General features: G+C 39.4%; 1 protein-coding gene across 9 annotated transcripts in view; it reads left to right on the plus strand.

Annotated features, from left to right (window-relative positions):
- Window positions 1–6,264: 6,264 nt before the first annotated feature.
- The window catches only part of C2CD5 (C2 calcium dependent domain containing 5), a 99,740-nt gene continuing 78,910 nt past the window's right edge, over window positions 6,265–27,094 (plus strand). For 3 of the 9 annotated variants that reach the window (XM_075552002.1, XM_075552003.1, XM_075552004.1), the window contains exons 1-6: window positions 6,265–6,722; window positions 14,962–15,048; window positions 18,342–18,513; window positions 20,850–20,945; window positions 22,109–22,264; window positions 24,514–24,712. In XM_075552002.1, coding sequence (XP_075408117.1) covers window positions 6,633–6,722; window positions 14,962–15,048; window positions 18,342–18,513; window positions 20,850–20,945; window positions 22,109–22,264; window positions 24,514–24,712 — 800 coding nt within the window. In that variant the 5' untranslated portion in view covers window positions 6,265–6,632. The remainder of the gene's footprint in view (window positions 6,723–14,961; window positions 15,049–18,341; window positions 18,514–20,849; window positions 20,946–22,108; window positions 22,265–24,513; window positions 24,713–27,094) is intronic. The other 6 variants (XM_075551997.1, XM_075551999.1, XM_075552000.1 and 3 more) reach the window with 3 other exon arrangements.

The following is a 27,094-nucleotide window of genomic DNA, read 5'->3' on the forward strand; positions in this document are numbered from 1 at the left end:
AGGAGACCCCAGAGAGGTCAAATCCACCCAAGGATGATTAAGGCTAGGCTGCCATCATGAGTCTAGGGTCTGCCCATCTTGTCACATGTACACCCCTAGACCTTCCCATTGCTGTGGGCACACCCCTAGCTCATCCCCTTCCTGTCATGCGTATCCCTATCACACATCCCCTTCCTACAATGTGTGTGCCTATTGTACTGCCCCTCCTGTGACGTGTGGTTACCTGTAATCATGCCCCCTGAAGGAGATATAATCATTGGTTAGCAATAAAGTGGAGGATCCCTCCTGCTCTCAGACCCAGGGGCTCTCTCCAGCTCTCGCAGCTGGGCTCCCCCCTCTAGGACCATCAAGCAGGGCTGAGGTGTGCATGCTACCATGAATGTGTCTAACTCCATTTATTCCAATATTTCTCTTCTATCTCTCATGCTCTCTGTGACTTTAATATTTATATATCTCAACCGTACAATTGTGCTTAGTGAACCCATGGGTAATGGTGGGGGTCTGGTCCCCACAAACCTCATACCACACACAGGGTCCATTATATACCCGAGACCCCCAAGTAAGAGGCCAGCAGGGGATGAAATGCCTCATCGCACTCCACAGCATGGGCTGAGGGGAGCCTTGATTCAAGGTTTGTAAAACTCATCCAAGGCATGCCGAGTGAATCCGTTTGAAAGCAGTTACAAAATGAACATCTGTTGTCCAAGACCTCCCTGTAAAGTGTTGAAGAGCAAGGTGTGACCCAAGTAACGGTACTTTCAATGCCCTCACATCCATGGAAAAGTTGGACCATGAATAAAGAAAGCTGGAGAACTGATGCATTTGAGTTATGGTTTTGGCAAAGAATAGTAACTTGAAGTGCCAGAAATCACACAAATCTGTCTTGGAAGAAGTATAGCCAGAATGTTCCTTGGAAGAGAGGATGACAAGATCTGATTTCACCCACTAAGGTTATGTGATCAGGAGAGAGGACATCATGCTTGCTAGGGGTCAGCAGGGGAAAGAGAAATACCTGAAGCAGACGGACTGACATAGTGGCAGCGACAGTGGGCTCACACATCACAATTGTGAGGGTGGTGTTGAACTGGGCAGTGTTTCGTAGGATTGTACGTACAGTTGCAATGGGCTAGAGTCGACTTCATGGCACCTGACAGCGACAGCAACCACACAGTTTGTTGAGTGACACATTACAGAACTACCAGATCAGACGAGATTTTGTCTTTCTCGGAAACTAGCATCTCATGCTATCAGGCAAAAAAATCATGCATCCACACTGAGAAAGGCATTGTTCTAGGGAAAACATTACTGACCCCCAACAGGCAAAATTCCCTGACTTCATGGAACTTATATGGGGCTGTGGGGGACAGATTAAGCAAAGTTTATACACAGAAAAGTTGAGAAAAAGGGTAGAAAAATACACTATGGGGCTACTGACCAAAGGAAAGCTTACCTAGTTATATTAATGTAAATTAAACATGTATTATGACAAAAGTATCACTAGTCGGGCATTTCATAATGCTAAAATGGTGCATTTATCAGAAAGATCATGTGCTTTCATTTCTGCATGTGTACTAAGTTTGATTGTACGTGAAACGAACAGCTGGTGGACTACAATGGAAAAGTCAGAGCGGGTTGATTTGGAGAAGCAGATTTCTTCCCTCTCCTTTCCCTGATATCCTTGCACTGCTCACTCACTCTCCCTCTGCAAAGGTCACCTCCTCAGAGTCTGAATAGCAGGTTGTTCTAGTTACAATAGTCCCTCACTCTGTCATGTAGGATTTCTCTGAGTCAGAAGGGACTGGGCAGCACTTACTGGCAACAGTAACTATTCTTTATGGCACGTGCACTCGTGCGAAGTTAAAGTATTCCTTTACCTCTTGAGTGCAAGTTCTCCTCTACTAAACTGTATTCCATGGGGCGAAGCGATCCTCTAGTTCACCAGGAAATCCTTGCCACCCTAGTGAATTTTCATCACATAAAATATGTTGGCTGAAAGAAATGCGTTATTAATAGCTAAGATGAATGGACATTTCTGCAGGCCAGGCAACATATTAGAAACCTTGGCAGTTTGGAATTCAAAATCCATAGGCCGTCCGACAGGCTGGAGATCCTAGGTCATCTTCTTACGGTATTGACATAGACTCCTTCCTTATCCCTTGGTAAACCTGTTCTTACCCTTATAGCCTTTAACTGGTTGGGTAAAGCCTTTCTAAATTCTGGAGGCAATGTTAATTACATGCAAATACTTTTAGAGCAACGTCTAGACTAGTGCTTAATTGAACTACACTCCATGTTGTCGTTGTTAGGGTCCATGGCATGGATTCTTACTCATGGAATCCCATGTGTGACCAAGCAGCTCTGTTACACACGGTTTTCTTGGCTGTTAACTTTATGGGAGCAGATTACCAGCTCCTTCTCCTGCAAGGCTGCTGTGCTAATTCACATTACCAGCCTCTCAATTAACAGTCAGTCACATAATCATTTGCGTAGCCTAATTGTCATTGTCTAGTCTAATTGATACATGATTAATCATTATACCACCAACCTTTAAATCACATTTGCTGTTAACTTCTTGAGGCTTTATAATACTATATTATTTTACCCCTTGTCTTTCAAATAGATATGTAAATATATACATTTATAAACACATGTATATATCCATACATTTATAAATATATTTATATTATATATTATAAACATAATGTATATTGTATATTACATGTATTATATATACATTTATAAATACACATTTATAAATATATATGTATGTATATATGTATATAAAACTTTTAAAGTTTCTTCTGACATTAGGCAATTTTACTTCCTTTGTGGTAGTGCTATGATTTAGATGTTAAGCTACTAACTGCAAGGTCAGTGGTTCAAGCCCATCAGCTGCTCTGTGAGATACAGCTGAAGCTTTAGGCTCCCATGAATAGTCTTGGAAACAATATGTAAGGTACTATGTAGCTTGGTTTTGTTTTTCTGAGTTTGATGTCGTCCCAAGAAGTACTAAAGTTTGCTTTTTAAAACGACCTCTTGAACCACTTATGATGAACAGATTAGGGAGGAGCAAGGATGGAAGAGGGATGATCAGTGTGCAGTGAAGTAGATGAGTTCGCGAGACCTTAGTGGCTATAAATATTAGGATTTGCTGATTAATTAATGGGTCAGGTGTGGTGAGCAAGTCAAGGATAACCGTCGGCTCTGGCTAAGAGTTTTTGAAAGAGGCTCTAAGTAGATAAAAAATGGAAAACAGGCACAAGTAGAACAAGAGGAGCTTGTCCTGATGCTGGTCTAATAAGAAACCCAAATGCCTATAATCTGCACATTACTCCTGGGTGGCGTGGCTGAGTGCATTCTTGGACGCTGGTGCAAAGCAATGTGCTCCACATCAGTAACCTAACCCTGAGAGCGTTTTACTCAACAGAGCCATTAGGCCTACTGAACTTTAGGCATGTCTTTATAAGATACAAAGGAACCGAGATGGGGAGAAGAATCTAATGGCCCAGTTACCTCATTTTTGTCCTCCAAACAACTGATTTTGCCTTAGGAATAATTCAAAGCCAGTAGCTGAACTGAATCTAGGGGTTTAACTTTAGACCAGGCCAGGAGGTCTAAGCTAGCTCACCAAATTTCAGTTTGAGCAATTGGTTAGGTAGCTGAGGTTGCTCTTGTTTCAAATAGGGAACACAGTGAACGAAGACCAAGATTCTTGTGTGTTTTGTTGTTGCTCCACTGTTGTTGCACCTGTGGGGAGGGGGAAGGAAAATATTCAGTACTGGGTTTATTGACTTTGAGGCCACTTACCATTATTGCGGAATCTAAAATGCGCAGTCATAGTGTCTGAAGCCAAAGAAAGCAATCAGGCTTCAGACCCTTATGATAGATTTGTCAGGAAAGTCAGCATCGTCCCATGCACTAATTAAAACAAGCCAGTATAATTATTAGGAAAGTTAAACTCAAGTCAAGTCTTAATTGTATTGAAAAAAGGCTTCAGGAAGTATCTTAATTATAATCTATGGATGAAGCCTGAGGTAACAGGTTATGTATGAACAAGTAACCTACTGCCTACTAATTAGGAGGCAGAAATTATTAACCTCTAATTGTGCTATTTGCAAATATTTTTTACATTGCAACATCTTGTACTACAATGTATTGTTTTCAATTAAAATTGTTGCTAAACTTCAGCTTTCTACTGTTTTTATGTTTCCGGTTTAAAAAAATGTCTTTTAGAAAATGAAGAAGTGATATGGGGAAACTTTGATTTCAGAGGGGAAAAACACTATTTCAACCCTCCTACCAAAGCAAAAACAAACAGTAATAGAAGTTGCAGGTCTCATGTAACAGCCGAGAGCCTTCAGAGAAAGGCAAGGATATTTTTAGAGCAGAGTCAGACTCCACCTAAAGCTGCCAGGGGTTCTGAGACCATGGTCACTATGGCCATTGTATGTCCTTTGTTATTGTTTGAATGGAGAAATGTGTCTCAAGTTGAAAAAGTTCAACACGTTATCTTCTGGAGATTTACTTTGGGGAAGTGATTCCACTTTTTTCTGTGGAAGAGTTCAGTTTCCCATTCATGATAACAAAAGCCTTCTGCAGAATGCATGTTGCCCTAAGAGAATAATTCTAGATCACTATCACGTAGAATTTTTTTAACCTGGAATATTTAATCCACCCCTTTGAGTATTTTTGAAGTTAATAAACTGTCTTCTAGTTAGAAATTTTCCGTTCCTGATTAACCCAGAAAGGAGCCCTGGTGAAGTGTTGGGCTGCTAACTGCAAGGTCAGTAGTTCCAACCCACCAACGCTGAGTCAGAGTTGACCTGATAACAGTAAGTTGGTTTTTTGGGGTAGGCTTGGATCAACCCTGGTGGTGCAGCCGATTAAGCATCAGTGGGCAGTTCTAATCTACAAGCTTCTCCATGGGAGAGTTGGCAGTTGGTTCCCTACAACCTTGGAAACCCTAGGGAACAATTCTACCATGTCCTACAGGGTCACTGTAAGTCTGAATCAACTCCAAGGCAGTGAGTGCCATTAAGCTAGTGGTATATTATATCCACGAAAATTGTAAAGGCTGGCTTTGTTAATGTGAAATGCCTGTTGTTTTTGATATTTGGCATGGAGGGATTTCTGTTAGGTTCTGTGTGTGCCTCGGTTTCCCTAATTTTTTCCTGCTGATAGAGCACGTGTTGGTTTGCTAACAGCAAGGTTGGTGATTAAAATCCACCAACCACTCTGCAGAGGGAAGTTGAGGCTTTCTGTGCCAGTACAGAGCTACAGTCTCAGAAACCCTGAGGGGAGTTCTACCTAGCCCTCCAGGGTCACTAGGAGTCGGAATTCACTGCACCTCAGTGACGGTGTCCTTCAGTCCATTGCCTGACAGCATATCGGGCTTCTGCAGCTGTAGAACGTTTTCATCCTTTGTTCATCTTTCTGCTGGCTGATGGGTCAATACCTGACCTTTCCGTTTGCAGGACAGCGCTGAACCCACTGCGCCAACCCCCCCTTATGTATTTAAGATTGTTTAATTAATGCTCATCGGGCTCGTTTCTTGTAGTTGAGCAACCCATACTCCTAAGAACGCGCGTGTGCGTGTGCGTGTATGCAAGACCTATGGCAGGTCTGTGTGTGGGTGTGTAAGACCTATGGCAGGTCTTAAAACTCCTGCCAGAACTCTAGGTCTCATCTTTTTGCTTGTAGACGCTTCATAACATGGAGACGATTCAAGAGTGGGGGTCAAATTCCTCTGAAGCCCCACCTTCTGCTAGAGTCAGAATTGACTCACTGGCAGTGAGTGTAATGAAGGCCCACAGTTATACCACGAGACGCAGCACACACGTATCAGACTGCATCCAACGTGTACAGAAACAATACTTATTCCACTACTTGAGATGCCCCTCATACTTCCTGTTCGTTTAACAAAAAACTACCCCATGCACATCCACCGCATCCCCGTTCCTTCCAGGGGAGTTGCTTCTCCGGCACGTCCCTACCGCGGGGGCTTCTCTCAGCGGGCTCCCGAAGTGGGGCGCTTCCAGCTGGGGCAGCAGCGCTCGGCACGCACACACGCAGCATCAGCTGGCGAAGGGGCCCACTTCGCCCTGTGGACCCAGCACAGCACTCTCCCGGCGGTGGATGATTCCGTACTCGACCCATCTCCCTACCCTCCCGCTTCCTTGAAGTCCGCCCCGCCCCCTTTATCTTTCCGCCGCGAATTTAATTTCTCGGGAGAAGTGGGCGGAGCGCCGAACTATCGATGCAGCCTCAACGGCCCGGGAGCCGCCATTTTTGAGGGGAGGAGAACCACATGTAGGGGCTGCCGAGGACCTGCGAGATGTTGACCGGGTTTTGCCTTTCTTCCCGGTACCGGGGTCCGGGGTCCGGAGAACCCGCCGGGCTCTCTCCTCCGGCTGCCTGTCCGGAATGAGGTGCCGGCGCCCCCGCGGGACGCCCGCTCTCCGCCGCGAGTGAGCGGCGCCGGCGGCTCCACAGTCCGGCTCCCGCGCGCCCCCGCGCGCTCTCCGCGGTCGTTGCCCCGCGCGCTCCCGCCCTCCCCTCGCCCGGCCCAACGCTCGGCGCAGACTCGCTGCTTGGTTTCTGCGGGAGCCCCGGGCGAGGCCCAAGTCGGGAAGATGCCGGGGAAGCTGAAGGTGAAAATCGTGGCCGGGCGCCATTTGCCAGTGATGGACCGAGCTAGTGACCTGACTGACGCCTTCGTGGAGGTTGGTGCGAGGTCCTGTCCCCCCAAACATAGGCAGCGCCAAGCCGCGTGCCTCCGTCCGGTCCCATCTCAGCCCCCAGCTCCTCAGCCTGGTCCCTCCTGGACTGCCCTCCTGCTGCCCAACCCTTTGGCCAGGGCTTGTCGCCTAGACTGCAGCCCGAGCGGTGCGTGCACGGCCCGCAGCTGTCAATGCCACACTCCGCGCCCGCAGCCCGTTTCTAGGAGCCCTGCAGGATGGGGTGACCCTGATGGCAGGACTGGTCTGTAACGGGCCACCTGCCAGTCTGGAGCTCCTAGGGCGTGGCCGCGCGACCACAGAAACACACCCCCCCACACACACCCCACCCCTCCCCGTAGAGCCGGTGTTTAAAGAATGTCGGGCGCAGTGCACAGCCCTTTCTTTATTGGCCCTTGGAGCCCTAACTGGCACGGCAATCCGATCGCCAGCGCAACATTATCTGAATCATCAGTGCAAGTTCTAAAGCACCGCCGAGACACTTCCTGCTCTTGTATAGACTGGTTGGTCTGATGAACTGTTGCTGGATAATGTAATGCCCGAGGGTAGGAAGTCAATTAAGGGCTGTGGATTAAAATTGGAAAATTGCTTTTTAAAATCTAACGATTACTTTAAAACTCATCTAAATTAGCACAGGCCTAGGGCCTGGAAAATAATAGCCTCCTAGAGTCTGGATGAGGCCAAGTAAAAATTGTCAAAATTGACATGATGAACCAGGTAGTAGAAGGATATTTATTTTGGCTCTTTATGCCTAGAGTGGAAAGATACTTGATAATAGCCTGACTTCAACTCCAAATCAAATATTCCCAAGGTTCTCTGTAGCTTCTCTAATTACCGGTTTCTTTCCAAACATTGTCGTGGTAATTCTCTTTTTGTTGTTGTTTTTGTCATGGTAATTCTTAATCTGAAGTTTCCTTGATTTACATGGTAGTTGTATATCTTGAAAATCACATGTATTAGGAACCCCTTAGACATGTGTTATGGATGTAACAGGCTCTAAGTAGTTTTGTACCCATATAACTGTTTTGGGGGGATTTAAAAGTCAAGACATGGACAGGCTTGAGGCTTTCTCTTAGGTGCATAGCTAGCATCCCTGGTCCTTCACTAGATGCTGCTACTAGTGTTTGCCTCGAAACCACCATTCTGTCCTGTTTGCAAACCTGGGCAAAGAAGAGGGAGAGATTTGTGAGGAAACTTGACATCAAGAGGCCTATTAGAAGAAGAGACCGTTGGAAAGGAAACCCTTGGTAGACCATTTGGTGTGAGAGACGTTGGGAAAGAAGCAAGGACTCAGAAGGCAGGAGAGGAGGGTTTCCAGAGAGGAGAGGCTCTTCACTGTCAAATGGGACGGAGAATTAAGAGACAAATCGTTGGATTGAATAACATAGAGGTTCTTCCTGATCTTGCCAGGAGCAATGAGAATGGAAATCTACTGTAGTGAGTCATTTAGTGATTTAGAAACAACTTGTCTTAATAAATATGGTTATAAAATAGGAATAGTGTGGAATCTGGTGAGTACATAGTTTTTCATTTTTAATGCACAATATGAGAATACATTTCTGTGCTAATAGGAATTCAGCAGAAAGGGCCAAATTAATGCAGGAAAAGTGATGAAGGATTAGAATGTATCAAAGGGCTAATTTATGTGGTGCAGGCAGTCAATTCTAGTATATTATCTCATGGAAGAGGGAGATAATGAAGGCAAGAGAAATTGCTGCTGGGCTTGAAGGATATCATTTAGGTGGGCTGAGAGGAAAAGGATTTTAGAATAGGACAGGTTTGGTAAAACATGAAGGATATGGATGTAAACCGAAGCGAGGATTATTGTTGAATAGAAGTAGGAAATAAATTTGGGGAGGTCCAGGGGTCCATGAACGTAGTGGTGGTGCTGTGGTGGAATTGACAATTTCTATGCGGGATATTGAAATTCAGTTTTCAGCGAATACATCAGCTCATGTGCAACTGTTTGTTAGTGGAGGCTTTTGGGTTGCTCTGATGCTGACATGGTTTCGGCAGTTTTGAGACTTAGAGGGGAAGAAAAGCCTGAGAATCCACTTGTAAAAACCAGCCAATGAAAACCCTGCGCATCCATCACATTGGTTAGATCTGAAACCGATCATTGCACGACCCAGGTCCTGGCAGCATTTCGATCTGATGTGCATGAGATCACCAAGATGCGGAGACTTGCTCACTGCAGCTAACAACTGCAAAGGGGGATCCAGATCCCCCAGTGATCTGAAAGCTCTCTTAACCAACTTCGCTGAGCGCCTTGCAGCAGCCACCAGGGTTCTGCATCCCTCCCACCAACCCTGTTCTCGGATGGCCCCACATCATGAGACTGCTCTCTAGTGTGCTGCCCTCTGACTCTCCCTTCAGTTAGCTGATAGGCTTTACCCAGAAGTAGTTGTGTTTATTCCCAAACCTGTCAATGCCAACTCTCTTTTTAAATTTATCTAAGCGTCATCTAAATGAGTGGAATGAATGTAGAAATGATTCATGCTCTGTAGAGCCTTGATGCAAACAGTCCTTTAGAATTACTCTTGAATTAGATGGAGAAAAGATTGTAAAAAGTTTACCATCTAAGCTCTTGCTTATTGACAAGTGCTTTTAGGTTCCATCACCACACTAACGAAACCCAAACCAGAAATCACAGGTGATCCTTCATAAGTGTGTTTTATGCGAAAATAAAAAATAAAAAACCCCAAACAGAACAAAACCAAAAAACCCAGGGGAGATGTTAGTTGGCACAGAGTCAGTGCTGACTCAAGTTGACCATAAGGACACTGGAACTGCGCCGAAAGACTGGGTTTTGTGTTTAATAGTGGAAGTTGAAAGTGGTAGGAAATGCTACTCAGTGGGTCCTCACAAAGAGGAGGTGAAACCTTATATGATAAGACTGAGGAAAGAATGTTGCTTTCTTACTTTATTTTAAAATTATATCTCATATGGTTTTTATCATTTTAAAATGATTCTCTAAGTAATTTTATCTACTGATCAAGTGCTGATTTTATTGGTTAAGAGAATTTCTTTAATATATGAGACAGACAGCCAGTGAAGGCCAACTAGTATTTAAAGATTATTTTAAGTATCAAGAGAGGATTATTCTCAGGGGAACCCACCAGGTGAATGAGATGGAGTCTTATGTAATGGAAATTTCACTGGAAATAATATCCCATTTTAAAAACTTTATGAACTGTTTGCTTAAAGTACATTGCCATTTTGTATGTGTCCAGGAGGCTTTGGGGGAACAAGGAGCAAAAAGGAAATGACCAGATTTGAGTGCAAATAATGTGTATGATATCCTTTCTTGTGTGCGTGCGAACTACACAACCCACTCGTGTGTTTGGTTCTGTGAGTATTGGTCTGTGCACTTCCTGGGTAGGACCACTTGTGAAAAATAATGGTAATAATGAGTGAGTATCTTCTGTGTACCAAGCATTTGCTGTTTGCACTCGTGTTACCTCATGTAATGGTAGCAGACTCTCCTGTTCAGAGGGAGTCTAACTAGCATTCTCTAGGTAACATAGCTAATAAGTGGGGAGAGCTAATGCCTTTACGAAAGAACATAAAAGTTCTTTGTGTCCAGACATTCACTTAGTTCCTGAGTAATAAAATCCCCTTTTAATTAAGTTAAAACTGAATGAAATTTGATTCTTTTCTTATTAGAGGTGAGATCATCATAATCTCAGTAAAATCAACACCCTAGCTATTTTTCTTGTAAAATTTGATTTTGGCTTATTTGTTTAATATAGTTTGGGGAGGAGCAGATCCTTCATATATTCACAGTGGAAAGTTCACCTCTCCTTTGCTCAGCTCCTCCCCGCAACTAGAAAACAAGGCACCATATAACAACTGCTTAGTGGGAAAAAATTAAGAATGTTCTGAACTGTTAAGAAAAATGATAGGCTATTTTTGAAAGTTGAGCCAAAGCCCTTAAATATTTGGTTTTTGAATGGCTTTATAAATCCTAGTAATATTTTACTTCAAAGAAAGCAATTTTTTATAAACAATAATTATATCCTAGATACTTTGCACACAGAAATGCAGCTTAGTCATCCTGTTCTCTTTAGCGACCACTGTTGTTACACTTTGTTATGTATCTCTCTAGAAGTCATCTGTGTATATACAGGCATATATTGCATGCCTCATAACATTTTGTCCTGTGTCCTCCATAAAAATGCCACACATATTGCCTTGATCTAGAAATAGACATCTTGCATATTGTTCTGTACCAGGGCTAGAGAGCTGTTTAGTTTTTTATCTTAGCACTGTGTTGTACGGATTAAGTATTCACAATGACACAGTAGTTAAGTTGCCTGCTAACTGATAAGGTTAGCAATTTGAATCATAGCTTCAAGCAGTTTGAGCTGATTTAGTCATGGCTAACACAGGGAAATCAGAAAGACTAAATTGTAAATGGTGGGGATTCTAGAATGATAACTGGAAAAATTACAGGTCAAAGTCAATGGGAGACTTTAGGAGCCTGATGCAGGAGATTGGATTATTCCCAGGGCTGCCGGGAGTCATGCCAATTAAAAGTGACTGCAGGCAACTGCCATTTTTGGAAAGGCCCAATGATTTCAGATCCCCAGCAGAGAGTCACTGTGAGAGCTGCCTTTATTTTTTAGGAGGGAGATTACATTCTAGCTGGGTGTCAACCAATGAGTTTCTCTTGATCCAGTTATCATTCCAGCATAAGAGTCTGATTTGGTTCAAAACCCTGGTTCAAATGGAATAGCTGCTGCACAGGAGAAACGTGTGACAATCTGCTGAAAGTTACACTGTGTCCTCCAGGGTCACAGTGAGTCAGAATCGGCTAGACAGCATACAACAACAGCATTGTATGCCATTGCCATACTTAATTTAAAATAAATTCTAACATGAAGGTTCTATTGTTTCTCATATTTTTCTACTGTGTATGTTGCTTCTTATATTTACTATTGCACACCTCTGTATGATAAATTCCAACACATAGTGACCGAAAGGCAGTCTAGGTGCCAGCGAGTCTCCTCTGACTTATGGCAACCCCTTGTGTGTCGAGTAGAATGGGTTTCATAGAATTTTCAGTGGCTGTTTCTTCAGAATTAGATTGCCAGACCTTTTCTCTGAGGCACATCTGGAAAGACTCCAACCTCCAACCTTTCTGTTAGCAGCCAAGTGCACTAACTGATAGCACCGCTTAGGGACTGTTTAAAAGGACAGCCATTTAAGGTTTGGATATGTGCAGTTACAGTGCTTTCTGTAGAAATTGCTGTAGTGTGTGCTCCCACTAACAAAGTAAGAGCAGGCCTTGTTAGTCAAGCGAATTTTCAAACCTTTTGATCCTTTGGCAAGGATTTTTTTATTTTTATGAACTCATATGAATTTTTTTAATGAATTGCCCTTTGTTTCTCTATATATTTTTTCTTATGCTTTATATTTGGGAAAATTAGTTTTGTGAGATATTTGGAAAATAGTTTTTTTCTTAGTTTATTACTTATCTTTTGACTTGATCATATTTTATTTTACCATGGAAGAAATGATTATTTTGATATAATTGAAAACTTGTCTAACTCTCCAATCAAACTATCTAGGCACTAAACGATTAGTTCCATCCTTGATCAATCCAAAATTGAGGGACAACATACTTAGAAAAAGGAACAATCATTGCTGTTTTAGATACTAGTAGGAAAATTCCTGGATGGGCTAAGCAGAAATACTAGCAAGTATTCTCATACCAAAAGGAAGATTGTAGATCAAAAAGAAAACAGGAACTTAATTCAACAATTGCATAACACCTTTAGGTGTTGTAATACGGGACATAACCTTTAGTGAATTTTGTGGGTAGGAAAGATGATTGGTGGGGTTACCTGAAGGAAATCGGGTAAGCCCTGGAGGTGATCTAATTTAGGAAAGCTAGGAAGCAGATGTCTAGTTCTTTGGTTCTTGAGCATCTTGACCATTTACCAAGTCCAATCTAAGGGTTTGCGCTTACCATTCTTGGTCTAAAGCAAGTCCCAGAGATTTAACGTGCTTTCTTCCTTAGTCCTTTCCTTGTTTTTTATTTGTTTGTTTTTGAATATTCATGTTTTACTGCTGATTGGCTTTGAGAAAAGATATTGTCTCCACCTAGGCTCTTCCTGTCCCTAAAGATAGAACATAAAACCACTAAAGTATAATGGTTTATTGCTTACACTATATGCTCAGGTAAGGAATGAAAAATAAAGGGAAGGTCGAAAATAAAAGGAACTATACTCAGTTATTATATTAAGGGTCTAGTTCTAACTTCCCTTGTGGAGATGGTGAGATCAGTTAGATTTTTTTAAACATCATTTTATTGGGGGCTCGTATAATTTTTATCACAATCCATACATACATCCATTGTGTCAAGCACATATGTACATTTTTTACCATAATCATTCTCAAAACATTTGCCTTCTACTTGAGCCCTTAATATTGGCTGCTCATTTTCCCCCATCCCTCCCCACCCCCACTACCTCAGGAACCCTTCATCATTCATAATTCATTTTGTCATGTGTTACACTGTCTGACGTCTCCCCCCACCCTCTTCTCTGCTGTCCATCCCCCAGGGATGAGGCTATATGTAGATTCTTGTAATCGGTTTCCCCTTTCTATCCCACCTTCCCTCCACCCTCCAGGCATCATCACTCTCACCACTGGTCCTGAAGGAGTCATCTGTCCTGGATTCCCTGTGTTTCCAGTTGCTATCTGTACCAATGTACATCCTCTGGTCTAGCCAGATTTGTAAGGTAGAATTGGGATCATGATAATTGGGGGGAGGAAGCATTTAAGAACTAGAGGAAAGTTACATGCTTCATCCTTGCTACCCTGCACCCCATCTGGCTCATCTCCTTGCCACAACCCTTCAGTAAGGGGGTGTCCAGTTGCCTACCGATGGGCTTTGAGTCTCCTCTCTGCACTCATCCACATTACAATGATATGCTCATTTGTTCTCTGATGCTTGATACCTGATCCCTTCGACAGCTCCTGGTCACACAGACTGGTGTGCTTCTTCCATGTGGGCTTTGGTGCTTCTGAATTAGATAGCTGCTTGTTTATCTTTAAGCCTTTAATACTCCAGGCACTATATCTTTTGATAGCCGGGTACCATCAGCTTTCTTCACCACATTTGCTTATGCACATGTTTGTCTTCAGTGATTGAATTGGGAAGGTGGGCACTCACTGATAAGATTTTTTGTTCTTTGATATCTGATAACCGGCCCCTTCTCCACCTCCTTGTCAGACAAGCTGGTGTGCTTTTTCTTTTTTTTTTTTTTTGGTGTGCTTTTTCTATGTGGGCTTTGATGCTTCTCAGCTAGATCACCGCTTGTTTATCTTCAAGCCTTTAAGAGCCCAGATGTGATATACCTTTGATAGCCGGGCACCATCAGCTTTTCTTCACCACCTTTGCTCATGTACATATTTTGCTTCAGCAATCGTGTCTGGAAGGTGTGCATCCTGGAATGTCAATTTAATAGAACAACGTGTTCTTGCATTGAGTAAGTACTTGAGTGGAGGACCAATGTCCATCTGCTGCCTTAATACTAAACCTCTAAATATATGCACTTAGATTTTTTCCACACACTCTTATATAAATATATTTACGTATTCACATTCCAGTTTTTAGACCTCTATAAATACCCTTTGCCACCTAGTTCTTTCCTCTATTTCCTTTTACTTTCCTCTTGTCCCACTGTCATGCTCAGCCTTCATTTGAGTTTCAGTAGTTCCTCTCCATTATAGTGCCCTTGCTGAATCCCTACCAGGCTTCTCACACCCTCCTTGCCACTGATTTTGGATCACTTGTTGCTCCCCTGTCCCTGGGTTGGTCAGCACCACCTCCTTACCCCCGCCTCACCCTCTCCTGTGTACCCTGGTAGATTTTTTTTTTAATCTGCTGGTTTTATTTTCCTTTCTCTTGAATTTCCTATTCCTTGTGAATTCATGTTTGGTGAAGGCAATACTGATTCCTTCCTCCATGCTGTCACAATTAAAATTTTAATTTCTCTGTAGACGTAGAGCAGAACAGTGGGTGAACCTTATTCCAGGTGGATTCTGTAAGCTGATCTGGACTCATTCTTTGCTCTTTCCCATTTATCTCAGGGAGTAGTTGTGTTTCCTTATTCCATAATGAATCATTATTAAAATTTACTTTCATATTTTGGATATTTTTGGAGATATTTTGGATATATTTGAATATATTTCGATTTTTTTCTTGTTTTAGGTAAAATTTGGAAATACGACTTTTAAAACAGATGTCTATCATAAGTCACTTAACCCTCAGTGGAACTCTGAATGGTTTAAATTTGAGGTAAGTTTTTGAATGTTGGCTTTAAACAAAAATTATTTTAAAAAATTTTCTGAAAATATGCAGAACACACACACTACCTAGATTGACTATTCAACAAGTTTTACCAGTACAGTTCACTAACATTGGTTGTATTCAAGTTGTGCAACCTTTTATTTAAAAATTTTGACACAAGAAAAGGACAACCAACTATTGGAAAGAATTGGTGTGTAGAAAGGAAACATGTCAGCCACTCTTAGAAAACGTAAGTAAAGCTTCCTTTGATACTCAAAAGCATACTGCCATCGAGTCAGGTTTTACCCTTTGTGACCTTATTGACAGTCTCGCGGTGCAGGGCATCATTAGCGGTGTGCCATCGCTAGCATACGCTTGCCTAAAGAAGCAAAATGCTCACATCCTCACTAATTAAGCCCAAGAAGCCCTGAGGGGGTGTAGTGGTGATGGGTTGCAATCCCAATGTTGGGTAGTTGGAAACCACTAGCTGCTCTCAGGAGAAAGACCGGCTTTCTGCTCCCATAAAAGGCTATTGTCTTGGAACCCCACAGAGGGGATTTGAGTCTTAGTCAACATTGATTCATGTCAGTGTGGGTTTTTTTAGTTTCCTTGCTTGGTTTAAGTGTGACTTCATAGGATAGTTTTATGATTTAAATATTAGCTCAGGGAAATAGTTTTGGGGTTCATCCAGCCTAACTGGCTCCAGAAAGTTTGTTTGCCATGAGAATTTGGAATTCCTGATAATATTTTCCCCCTTTTGATTAGAATTGTTTTGTAAACGTTGGCACTTTTTGAGTGTATGAGGATTGACCCTATGTTATAATTACATTTTAATTCTGGGGTAGTTTACGACAAAATTACAGAAAGATTTTGCTAATTTGTAATACTTTATTATTTGAAATTGGTTATTTAATCTATTCAGTATTCACTGCTATTAATTTTTAATTTCTATATGCCTATTATTTGCTTTCCATATATAAGGGAGCTTAAAAAAGTTCATAAAAAATGAAAAGATAATGGAATTTTTTCACAAACTTTTTGAAATCCCTTACTATTTTAAGAACTGATTTTAAGCACTTATTTGGCACCGAGGCCTATAATGTTAGGGTAAGGAATATATAGGCATACCATGAATTAGATGATAGTCTTAGATGAGTGAATTAATTCTTAAATGAAGTGTACATAGAGAGTGTTATTAATGTAGTTAGAAATTGGAGCGAGGTCTTCAGAAGATTCATAATTAACATGCAGCAAAACCTCTTTAAGTTTGAATATGGCACAAACTTGCCAGAGAAGCAAAACTCAAAATATTTTGCACTAAAAACGAGCAAGAGGAGAGTGGTAGAACTGTACCCTGTGCAAGGTAGAAGCCAGGGGAGCTCAGCAGCCTGCTGGATGCTGACTCTTACAGTTTTCACTACTATAGTACTAGAAGAGCCATTGGACAGTACATGAGTCAAATGATGAGAGATTCCAAGAAATTATTTTATTTTAACTATGTGAGAGACTATAGTGAGTTGTGCCACCTGCCTTTAACCATTTTCTAAATTTTGCTCTCCTTGTTATGTGTAGCTTGTCCCCCAACTTTGTATTTTACCCTCAGATATATTTTAATGTAAGTTCCAAATGTTGCATGATTTTGTCCATAAATTTTAAGCGATGTGGCTTGAGTCATTAAAGGTGGCACAGTGGGTTAAGCCTTTCAAACCCACCAGCCACTCTGTGGGAGAAAGACGAGGCTTTCTCCTCTTATAAAGATTGCACTGTTTAGGATTGTTACGACTTGAAATTGGCTAGAAAGCTCTGGGTTTGTTTCCTGCTTTTGGCGGCATAGTGGGGTCCATGTTTGTCTGGTTATGACAAGATCAACAGTTTGAAGCTACTATCCGCTCCTTAGTCAAAAGATGAGGCGCTCTATTTCTGTAAAGATTTAAAGTCTCAGAAATCCAAAAGGGAATTTTCATTCTGTCTTACAGGGTTGCTATAAGTCAGAATCCACTCTGTAATAGAGTTCTGAGTGTGTTTGTTTTCTCTGTGCGGATTATGTAATTAATTTTAATTATGTGTCCTTTTTTAATCAAATTTATAAATCATATCATTGATGCCAATAATAATCCCTTTATGTACTTTAATGCTCAAAATAATCCTTACTGGCTTTGTTGTTAGCAAAGAATTTATAAGAAATTTTATGGGAAATAGGGAAAGGCATATTTCTTACTATTTAAATATTTAAAATTAACTAGATTATGAGGATTATAGAGGTAGAACTTGACCAAAGCATGTATAAGGATGATAAATTTCAATCAATTACAAAATTAATCTGAATTAGGCTTATGGCATATTGACAGTGGAATCAATTAAGCTTGTTTAAAAAGCATAGTATTTTAGTCATAGGAAATGATATTTATGTAACACTGAGTCTTGTATTCTGACCTAATCTTGGAGTCCTGGTTGTACAGTGTGGGCTAACCATTGGGCTGCTAATCAAAAGGTCAGCAGTTTGGATCCAGCAGCCACTCCATGCAAGAAAGAAGAGGCCATTGCTTCTATAAAGATTTGCAGTCTCAGAAATCCCATGGAGTAGTTCTACCTGTTCTGTATGATTGGCATAAGTCAGACCCACTTAATGGCAGTGGGTTTAGGTAGCTTTGGATATCTTTAATTTTATTATTATCTGGAATATCATATTCCATTTTAGCAAGAATATTTTATGGTAGGTCTTAACAAAGCACAGAATACTGTGGTATCAGAGGATAGCAGCCAGAGTGGAAGACAGCTTCCTCCCGCCACACCCCTTTCTTTCTTGTTCTTCATTATAATCCCAGTGGTTGAGACAGTGCCTGAACTTTTCTTACAAAAAATAATTTAGTTTTACTTACAGTTTTTTTCTCTAAAATTGTCCGTAGAATTTCTGGTGTCACTGGGGTTATCGACATCTTTATGGTCATTAGTGGGTGCACTCTTTTTGGACAGTTCTTGAACATTTTTGCCTGATACTGTAAATAGAATATAGAAATAGAGGGTCATGTGTAGGAAAAGTAGCTAAATTCACCTTTTGAAATATATTTAAATTACCCTATTTTTTTCCTAAACGTAAACTATATCTTTTTTCCCCTTTAGAAATACAGCATCTTATGTAGAGAGAGAAGCTACAGGTGGTGTGTGTGTGTGTGTGTGTGTTAATTTCTATTTTTGTACTTGGAGATTATTTTCCAGAAGCACGAGTCCCTTTCATTTGTTACATGTGTATGTTATATTAAAACTTTAAAGTGATAGGATTTAATTTTAAGGTATATTTTTAGGTGGATGATGAAGATTTACAAGATGAACCTCTCCAGATCACAGTCCTTGACCATGACACTTACAGTGCAAATGATGCCATTGGTAAAGTGTACATTGACATTGACCCTCTGCTCTATAGTGAAGCTGCCACAGTCATCTCAGGATGGTTTCCAATTTATGACACTATACATGGTAAGGAATAATAAGATACTAGATCCCAAGTTAAATTAAAAAAATAATTTATGCTACCTCTCATAAAAATTACTGAGATCAACAATATGTAGCAGAAAAAAATTGTAAAGGGAGTCTTGCCATTAAAACATTTGAAAACTGCTAGCTTACACAAATAAGGTCTCTGTAGATTAGCAAATGGATCCATTCTTAACCATCAGAGGTTTTTTCCTCTAGCCCAGTGGTTCTCAACTGGTGGGCCATGACGCCTTTGGGGAGTTGAATGGCCCTTTCACAGGAGTCACCCGATTCATAACAGTAGCAAAATTACAGTTATGAAGAAGCAACGAAAATAATGTTATGGTTGGGGGGGGGTCACGACAACATGAGGAACTGTATGAAAGGGTTATGGCATGAGGAAGGTTGAGAACCACTCCTCTAGCCCTTCTTCCTCCAATTTTACTTTTGTGATGTAGAAATTACTTTCTTAGTTTTCTTTTTTGGAGCTTCCACCTCAGTGATTACTGAGACCAGCATCGGGGCATTTGAGGCACACAGAATCCAGCGCCCCTCCCTAGAAGTCATCGTCAAGGCTGCCTTCGTAGACGTCATCATCTTTCTTAGTTTTCTAGGAGAAAATAAGATATTTTCTGAGGCTTACTGTATATACTTGAATATAAACTGACCCAAATATCAGTGAAGGCTTCTAATTTTACCACAAAACTGCATAAAAATTGCTGGAAAATCTCAGCTTATACACGAGTATATATGATACCTACAGGATCTTTCATTCTAGTATTATTTGCTAGAATTTATGGTAAGAAGAAAAACGTTTGTACATAAGTAAATTAAGGAATACCGTATGCACTCCAGTATAAGTCAACCTGATTATCAGCCGTGGCACCTAATCTTATCACAAAGACTGCATTAAAAATGTGCTGAAAAACTCGGCTTACACACGAGAATATACGGTATATAGTCCAGGGCTAGGGAACCTTTTGTCAGCCAAGGGCCATTTGAGTTTTTATAACATCATCAAGGCCATGCACAAAAATACGGTCATATTGATTTAAAACCAAAAAAATTGCTAAACGAGCGCTTGACAAAGTTCAAAAAATGAAATCAAAAGGGAGTGGGATTTTTTCCACCCATGTTTTGAAGCCCCACACATGTGCTCTCCCTAGGGAAATGGCAGTTACCTAATACAAATTTTATTCCTGGAGACTTTTATTTTTGGATCATTATCTTAGTTTTCTTGTTTGCTTTTATTCACCCCCCCTCCCCCCTAGTATACATGTAGTCAAATGTTGTCAATAGAAAGGGTCTCTGAGGAATTAATTTGGGCTTTAGTTAAAGGTAGTAGCTGTATGAATGAAAACCTTTTGTAAACATTTCATATTAAACACGGGCAGTGAGTAAACCCGTGGCTACTAACCACAAAGGGTTGACAATGTGAACCCATCATTGACTGTCCGCATAAAGACCTGGTGAGCTGTTCCCTTAGGGACCGCTCGTGTAGTTGTACTCCATTCTGTAAAGTTGCTAGGCATCAGAATCAGTGCAAAGGCACACCACAACAACATAGTCTATTCTGTTTATGAGTGCTTTGTTTAGAACATAGTTTATCATTATCTCAGTGGGGGTGTTAACAAATAACTTTTCTTAGAGCTTCCTTTGTAAGTATACATTTGATGTAAAGACAGGATTGTCATGTGAAATTACTTGGCAGATGTTTAGATGTAGCTGTTGGCCAGTCTTATTCATGAGAGCATTCTCTGAAAATGCTTAATTCTTGTGGAATCTTGTCTCTTTAACTTATGTTCATTGAAATGAATAAAACTGCTTTTATTTTAAATCTCAGCTTTGTATCGTTACTATAAGCATAAACTCTGGAATCCTAACAATCTGACATTAAATCCTATTTCTGCCATTTATTAACTGTTTTTCTTAATAAATAAACTGCTCACACTATTTAACTTTTATTAAAATGGGAATATATGATAATACTATGAGACCACCTAATGGGGTTGAACAGTGTGAGATGCTACATTTACAACCTTGTTGGTTTGACCCACAACCTCATCTCTAAAATGACCCACAAATATCTTAATTTAAATGGGGCTTCATTCTGAATTAAGTGGAAGCTTGTGATAAAAATGAAAATTATTCAATATCTAATAGACACAAATCACTTCAAAAATGCAATAAAGGAACAAACTACTTAGAATGAAAAGAAAGTTAGCATCACTGTTGAGATTAAATTATATTAAAATCAGTAGTTTGGATTTATTTGCTTGATTATTTCATTGTACATTATTTTCTGAAGATAGAAATTATTTTTCTTTTTGTTTTTATAGGTATTCGTGGGGAAATCAATGTAGTTGTCAAAGTAGACCTCTTTAATGATTTAAACCGATTTAGGCAATCTTCATGTGGAGTCAAATTCTTTTGCAGTAAGTAAATATATTCATCCTTTAATAGGAAATATAATAATTGCTAATTATGGGAACTCAAAGACTAATAGAACAGCTATATAACTTTGGCTTAATATAAAAGGGCACATTGTTAATTTTTAAGAAGCTATTATTTTAGCCCTGGGGAATGTTTCTCTGATTTGAGAATAAATTGTTCTAATTTTTGCAAGGTCATAGAAGTTTGTGTTGTAGTGTGTTATTATGTATTACAATGTTACTCTTAATATGAGGTAGTGAAAGACAGAACAGAACACTATACCAAGCATCATGCTGTATCCAAAATTTCAGAGGTTTCTACAGATAGGGAGACCAGAGAATTCAGTGCACTATGAGTCTGAATTGGGCAAATCTGTGCAACTCAGTGTTAGTAAAACCTGCATTCGTAAAAATAGAAAACTTCCCAATTGTTGACTTAGCTCCAAGGCTCCAATTTATTTTAAAAGCCTCCTGTTGAAGAGGAACGATTAGAATAGGCGACCATTCTCTTGATTGCCCAAGGTATCTTGAGTGTCTATTTTGTGAGAAGATGGATGGAGGTATTTTCAAGGTTTTTCCCTTTTTGAATCTGCTCAGGTCTTACTTCAATCCTATGACATTAGATGGTCTACACCTTAAGTGATTTTATTGAGTACTACAGTGACCACTGAACCAGTTAGCTTTATGACCAGGAATTATTAGAAGCTGCAGGGCTGTTTGTGCCAGGCTGTGTCAGGTGAATGGTTTGATGCAGGCTGTCGGATAGAGAGTACAGAGATTCTGCAAAGGGACTTGCATGATCACAGATCTTTATATCCTTTATCTTCCCTCTACTTCTCTTCTTATAATAATCACCTAAGTGGGTTTATCCTGATTTTTAAATTTTTGTGATGAGTGCTCTGCAATAGAACCTATAATTCCCTATATAATAAAAATACAGTTTATATTTATTTACATGAGAATGATGAAAGAACTCATGAAAAAAATTATTATTTCCGAGAATAAAGTTGATCCTAAAACATTGTTTGAGGGGACTTATAATTGTTTTAAGATTACCATAGCAAAAGACATACCCCAAAAGCAAGTCTTTAGATGTACATTTAAACAAACATTTGGATTCAAACCTAACAACAAATGGATACATAATAGTTAATATGTTTTAACAGCAACATCTATTCCAAAGTGCTATAGAGCTGTGATAATTCATGGATTTGTAGAAGAACTCGTGGTCAATGAAGACCCAGAATATCAATGGATTGATCGGATTCGCACACCAAGGGCATCAAATGAGGCTAGACAGAGACTCATTTCTTTAATGTCAGGTATGACAAAAAGTAACGTCATGACGAATTGACTTAATGCTCTGTAGAGCATTTGGAAATACTTTTGTTTATTTCATTTTAATAATTTTTCTTTAGAACTTTTTTGGGGTGTGTGTATGTGTGTGTAGCTCATCTAGTTTGTGTTAATAAACACACTATGAAAAAAGAACTATATGTGTAATGTGTTTAGAAAACCAACATTTGTATGTCTTGTTGATTTTAATATGTGAAAAGCTGAGTGCTTTTACAGTTAACCAGCTTTTTAGCATTAACTCCGTATTTCTTAAGCACAGCGATCTTTTTATTTGCGCACGTAGAAGGGACCTAATAAGTAGTTGTTACATGATAATGGACACAAACCTGTTTAGGAAATGCTGATATTGAAATTAAGTGGAGAGAGAGGGCGTAGTGCATAATAAACATGATCTCATGGAAATAACTTGATAGATGCTATGCATTGGCTTTTTTGGGGGGTGGGTATGGTAGATGAGCACTGTATGTAAGCGGACAGATCATAGGAAATGAAATATAATGAAAATTTGAGGATACACCTTTGATAATATTGAAAAAATCCAGATACAGTAAACATCGTGATCCTATTTTTTATCTTCTAAATGAGTAAAAAATATCCACCTAATGCTAATGAGCTTATATTGAGATCTGTCATAAATGTGTCGGTGACTTTGTGAAATGGTTACAAGCCTGTTAGGATGTAATTGGTCAGTGTATCACGTCCTATAGAAATGTTCATGCCATTTTAACAGCATGAATCAGCAACCAATCAGAACAAAGACAATCAAAATAATATTATCTTAATTATATAGCAAAAACATGTAAACAATTTAAATGTTTTCCACAGTCTAATGGAGAATAGTTAAAAAGTCAGCTCAATGAATCTCCTTCAGTCTTATCGTGAATACTTATGAAATCCACATGAAACAAAATATGTATTTTAATACTTATATTGGCATATAATTCTCATACAGTTCAACAATTCTGTCATATTAAGAATTGTGCATTCATCACCACAATAAATTTCAGAACATTTTTTCTTATTGTAATTTACTCCCCATTTCCCCTCATCCTCCCTTGTCATGTCCTTCAAAAAACCTGAAAAACCAAACTCACTACCATTGAGTCGATGCTGCCTCAGTGACCTTTTCAGGCAGAAAATGAATTGAAAACCCTGTCTCCTGAGGAGCAGCTAATGATTTGGAACTATAGACTTTGCAGAGTTCAGCCCAATACATAACTGCGATGCCACCAGGTCTCCCCTATGCCATGAGGACCACATCTCTAGGCAGTTATTAATACGGTTACTATCTCTATAGACTCACCCGTCCTATATTTCATATACAGAAAACCATTCAGAATGCCAACAACAAAAAAAAGTCCAATAAGAATAAGAAAACAAAACAGAAGAACCTCAATTGAAAAGAAAGCAGAAAATATTAAGAACTTACACAACTTTAAAATAGGTCTAAAGGGAGGGCAGATAATAAGGTGTTGCATTTTTCACCTAACTTCATCTGTCATAGTCAACTTTATGCTGATCTCTGTCTCTAGACTGGAACAGGTGTGCTCTGTCGTGTGGGGACTTGCTGAGTGGAAAAGTAACAGAATGTCACCAAGCAACAATAGCAAAAACCAAAAGCTATGTATAGTAAGGCACATATTATACTTATTTTTGGTTATATATTCTGTACATGCATATAGTCATGTTCATTCACTTCTTTGGTGTCTGTTTTTCTTGCCAGTATGTAAATTCTTGTTAGGTACAGAGCTATTTTTTTAATTCTTTCTTTTAAAAAGACCTCATTTTTAGAGCAGTTATTAGTTTACAGTGAAATTGTGAAGAAAACAAATACAGTATTCCTTTACACCCTGTACACGGTTGCCCCTGTTAGTAACATCTTGCATTTGCAGGGTATACTGATATAATTGATGGGCCAATATTGGTATATTATTGGCAGAAGTGCATGGTTTATATTAGGCTTCACCCCCGTGTGTTGTATAGGGCTTTATCTTTTTGATTCAGTTCTTTGTACCCAGCATAAATTTACTTGATAAGTGTGAGTGTATGAATGAACAAATCTTAATGCTACATGTATAAAATGTAGCTGGACCCCAGTTAAGCTCTTGGGGTCCTTTTACTGTTTATTGTTTCTTAATTGCATTTCTTTCCAGCTTTATCAGCACATAATGTTGACATATGATGAAGCAGAACACATTTTCTTCCTTTCTTGTAGGTGAATTACAGAGGAAGATTGGCCTGAAAGTACTTGAAATGAGAGGAAATGCAGTGGTTGGGTACTTACAGTGTTTTGACCTTGAAGGCGAGTCTGGGTTAGTGGTCCGAGCCATAGGAACAGCATGCACTCTGGATAAACTCAGTAGCCCTGCAGCATTCCCTCCTGCATGCAATTCCCCATCCAAAGAAATGAAGGAGTAAGTATGAATCAATGAATTGTTCTACATGTTCAGTTGAGTTGGAACATTTTAGTAGGGTTGTCCAACATATAAATCTTCTCCCCCGTGGTGGTTTTTCTTGACATCGATCATTGCCAAATGTAATGTTTTAAAATATTTCAAAAATTCAAATATATTTACATTCTTAATTTGAAAATTTTACACTGTACTCTAAGACATAAAGTGAGTTATTGATGCATTGTGCGGAATTTTATTTTCTGAGGAATGTCTAAAACCCTCTATCTGATTATTTCTTAAGCTTACGTTTGGCAACATAGTTCAGAAAGTTGGAAACATTGACTTGTGCAGAATTCTAAAACTCAAATGTGTACAGAGATCAGGCAGTTTATATAAAGACAAAAATTGGGCATAATGAAGTAATAATGGTTATTGGGAACTGCCTAAAGTGGAGGTTGGCAAGCTTTTCTGTAAAGGGCCAGGTAATAAATATTCTAAGTGTGGGCCATGTGGTCTCTTGTCTCGACTACCCAGGTCAGTTTTACAGTGTGAATGCAGCCGTAGACAACTTATCAATTTATAAATGAATACGTTGCTATGTACCAGTGAAACTTAATTTCCAAATACAGGTGTTTGCTGGCCCTAGTCCAAAGGCATTTAGAGTAATAATAATAAAAAAAGAAAGGTGATCCAGCAGAACACATTTTATCTGTTAACTGATTTGACCCTTGTGCTATTATCTGCTTATAGTACTAGGACAGAAATTTTCAATGGTGGCAGTACCATTCAGAGGAGATGTTTGAAAAAGAGCTTCTGCAGTTGTGCTGTAGAGACTGTACAGATAGGGACAATTCTGCACATTGAAGGCTTTTTCTAACTCCAAACTCTAGGTTGTCTTCCCTTGAGGACCATTGATGTAAAGATTCTTCTAAGGGGTGACAAGCTCTTTCTGTGAAGATAAATAATCTTTGGTAATTCCGTGTAATGAAAACAGCTGTAGACATTCTCAATGATAGGGTGTGGCTGTGTTCTAGCAAAGATTTGTGTACCAGACAGGCTGAGTCCTTGGATAGACTGTCGGGAGTCATCATTTTAACCAGGAAATCTAAATTGTTTCCAAGTTCAGCAGTGGTCATAGATAGTAAGTGTAAAGCAGTCAGAATCTCCTTAATGGCTTTCCTCTTTATCTTAAGCTTTGTCCATTAGTCATTTCCTGCCTGCTCTCCCTTAATCATTTGGATTAATTTGTAGTCACAAGAGACAGCACAGTATTATATATATATATTGCCTAATTTAACTTGGAAATACATCAACTAGTGGAAAAATGTTCTACATGAAATTGACTGATAAGCGAATTTGCTTTATAGCACATTTAAAACATATACAAGTGAGAGAGGAGCTACCTGATAACCACAGGTGAAGTCAAATTGCAGATTTTTTTTCTCAACAAATTTAATAAAAGGCCTATATTCTTCTGTCCTCCAACTTTATAAGCATTGCCTTAAGAGGTTTGGCTTTTATGGCTGTACTGTCTAAAGGTCTTCTCTTTTTACCGAATTACTGCATGGAAAAAGAAAGCTTTGTTATGTTACAATGAGATCTGGAAAACTGGGAACTATGTTTGCATGTAGTCAGGAAGAGTTACAGTAATGTAAATCTTCTGAGATTAAGTTTTCTCCTTTTCTAAGTTATTGTAACCATGTGCCTTAAATTGTCAAACATTGACCTCACTGTGGCAAATTTAAGTTACTTCTTTAAGATGTTCTGAAACCCAGCTTACTATTTAAGTCCTGTTATGTAAAAATAACCACAGCAAAACCCTGCTTTATTTCAATGGACTTTGTAATTTTGCTAATGAATCAATTCAGGCACTGTTTAAAAACCTTTACTAGGATTATATTTTGAGATTCAGCTGATTATAACTATTCTGATATTTAAGTTATCAAACAACATTGTTGGTTCTAGGTAGAATTTGATAAAAAGTAGTTTGGGTTATGTTTCTATCTTAATGGATTTAGGATTAACGAATCAGGATGTTATTGTAAATTAACCTTTTGTGCAAAGTAATTGGCAGAATTAGAACCTTAGAAATACATTATGATGATGCTCTAGTATATTTAGATTTAATGAAGTGTCAATCTAAACATCTTATTAGGTGCATTTTATTCAACTTCTTAAGTTTAATTTTGATAGTGAAATATATATTAGTATATATGTTTGTTAGTACTTTTAAGCTGAACAATCTTGATGGTATACAGTGATTGTTAAATATGCTTTATTGCTTCTTTAATTAAGATAAAGAAAATCCTTGTAAGCGTGGTTAGCCATAACTTCCTATGATACTGATTCTTAGATTTTTATAGGGTTCAGTGGTCATTTAGATATAAAACAAAATGAAACCTC

The sequence above is a fragment of the Tenrec ecaudatus genome, chromosome 6 (genome assembly GCF_050624435.1).
Source record: "Tenrec ecaudatus isolate mTenEca1 chromosome 6, mTenEca1.hap1, whole genome shotgun sequence".
NCBI lineage: Eukaryota > Metazoa > Chordata > Mammalia > Afrosoricida > Tenrecidae > Tenrec > Tenrec ecaudatus.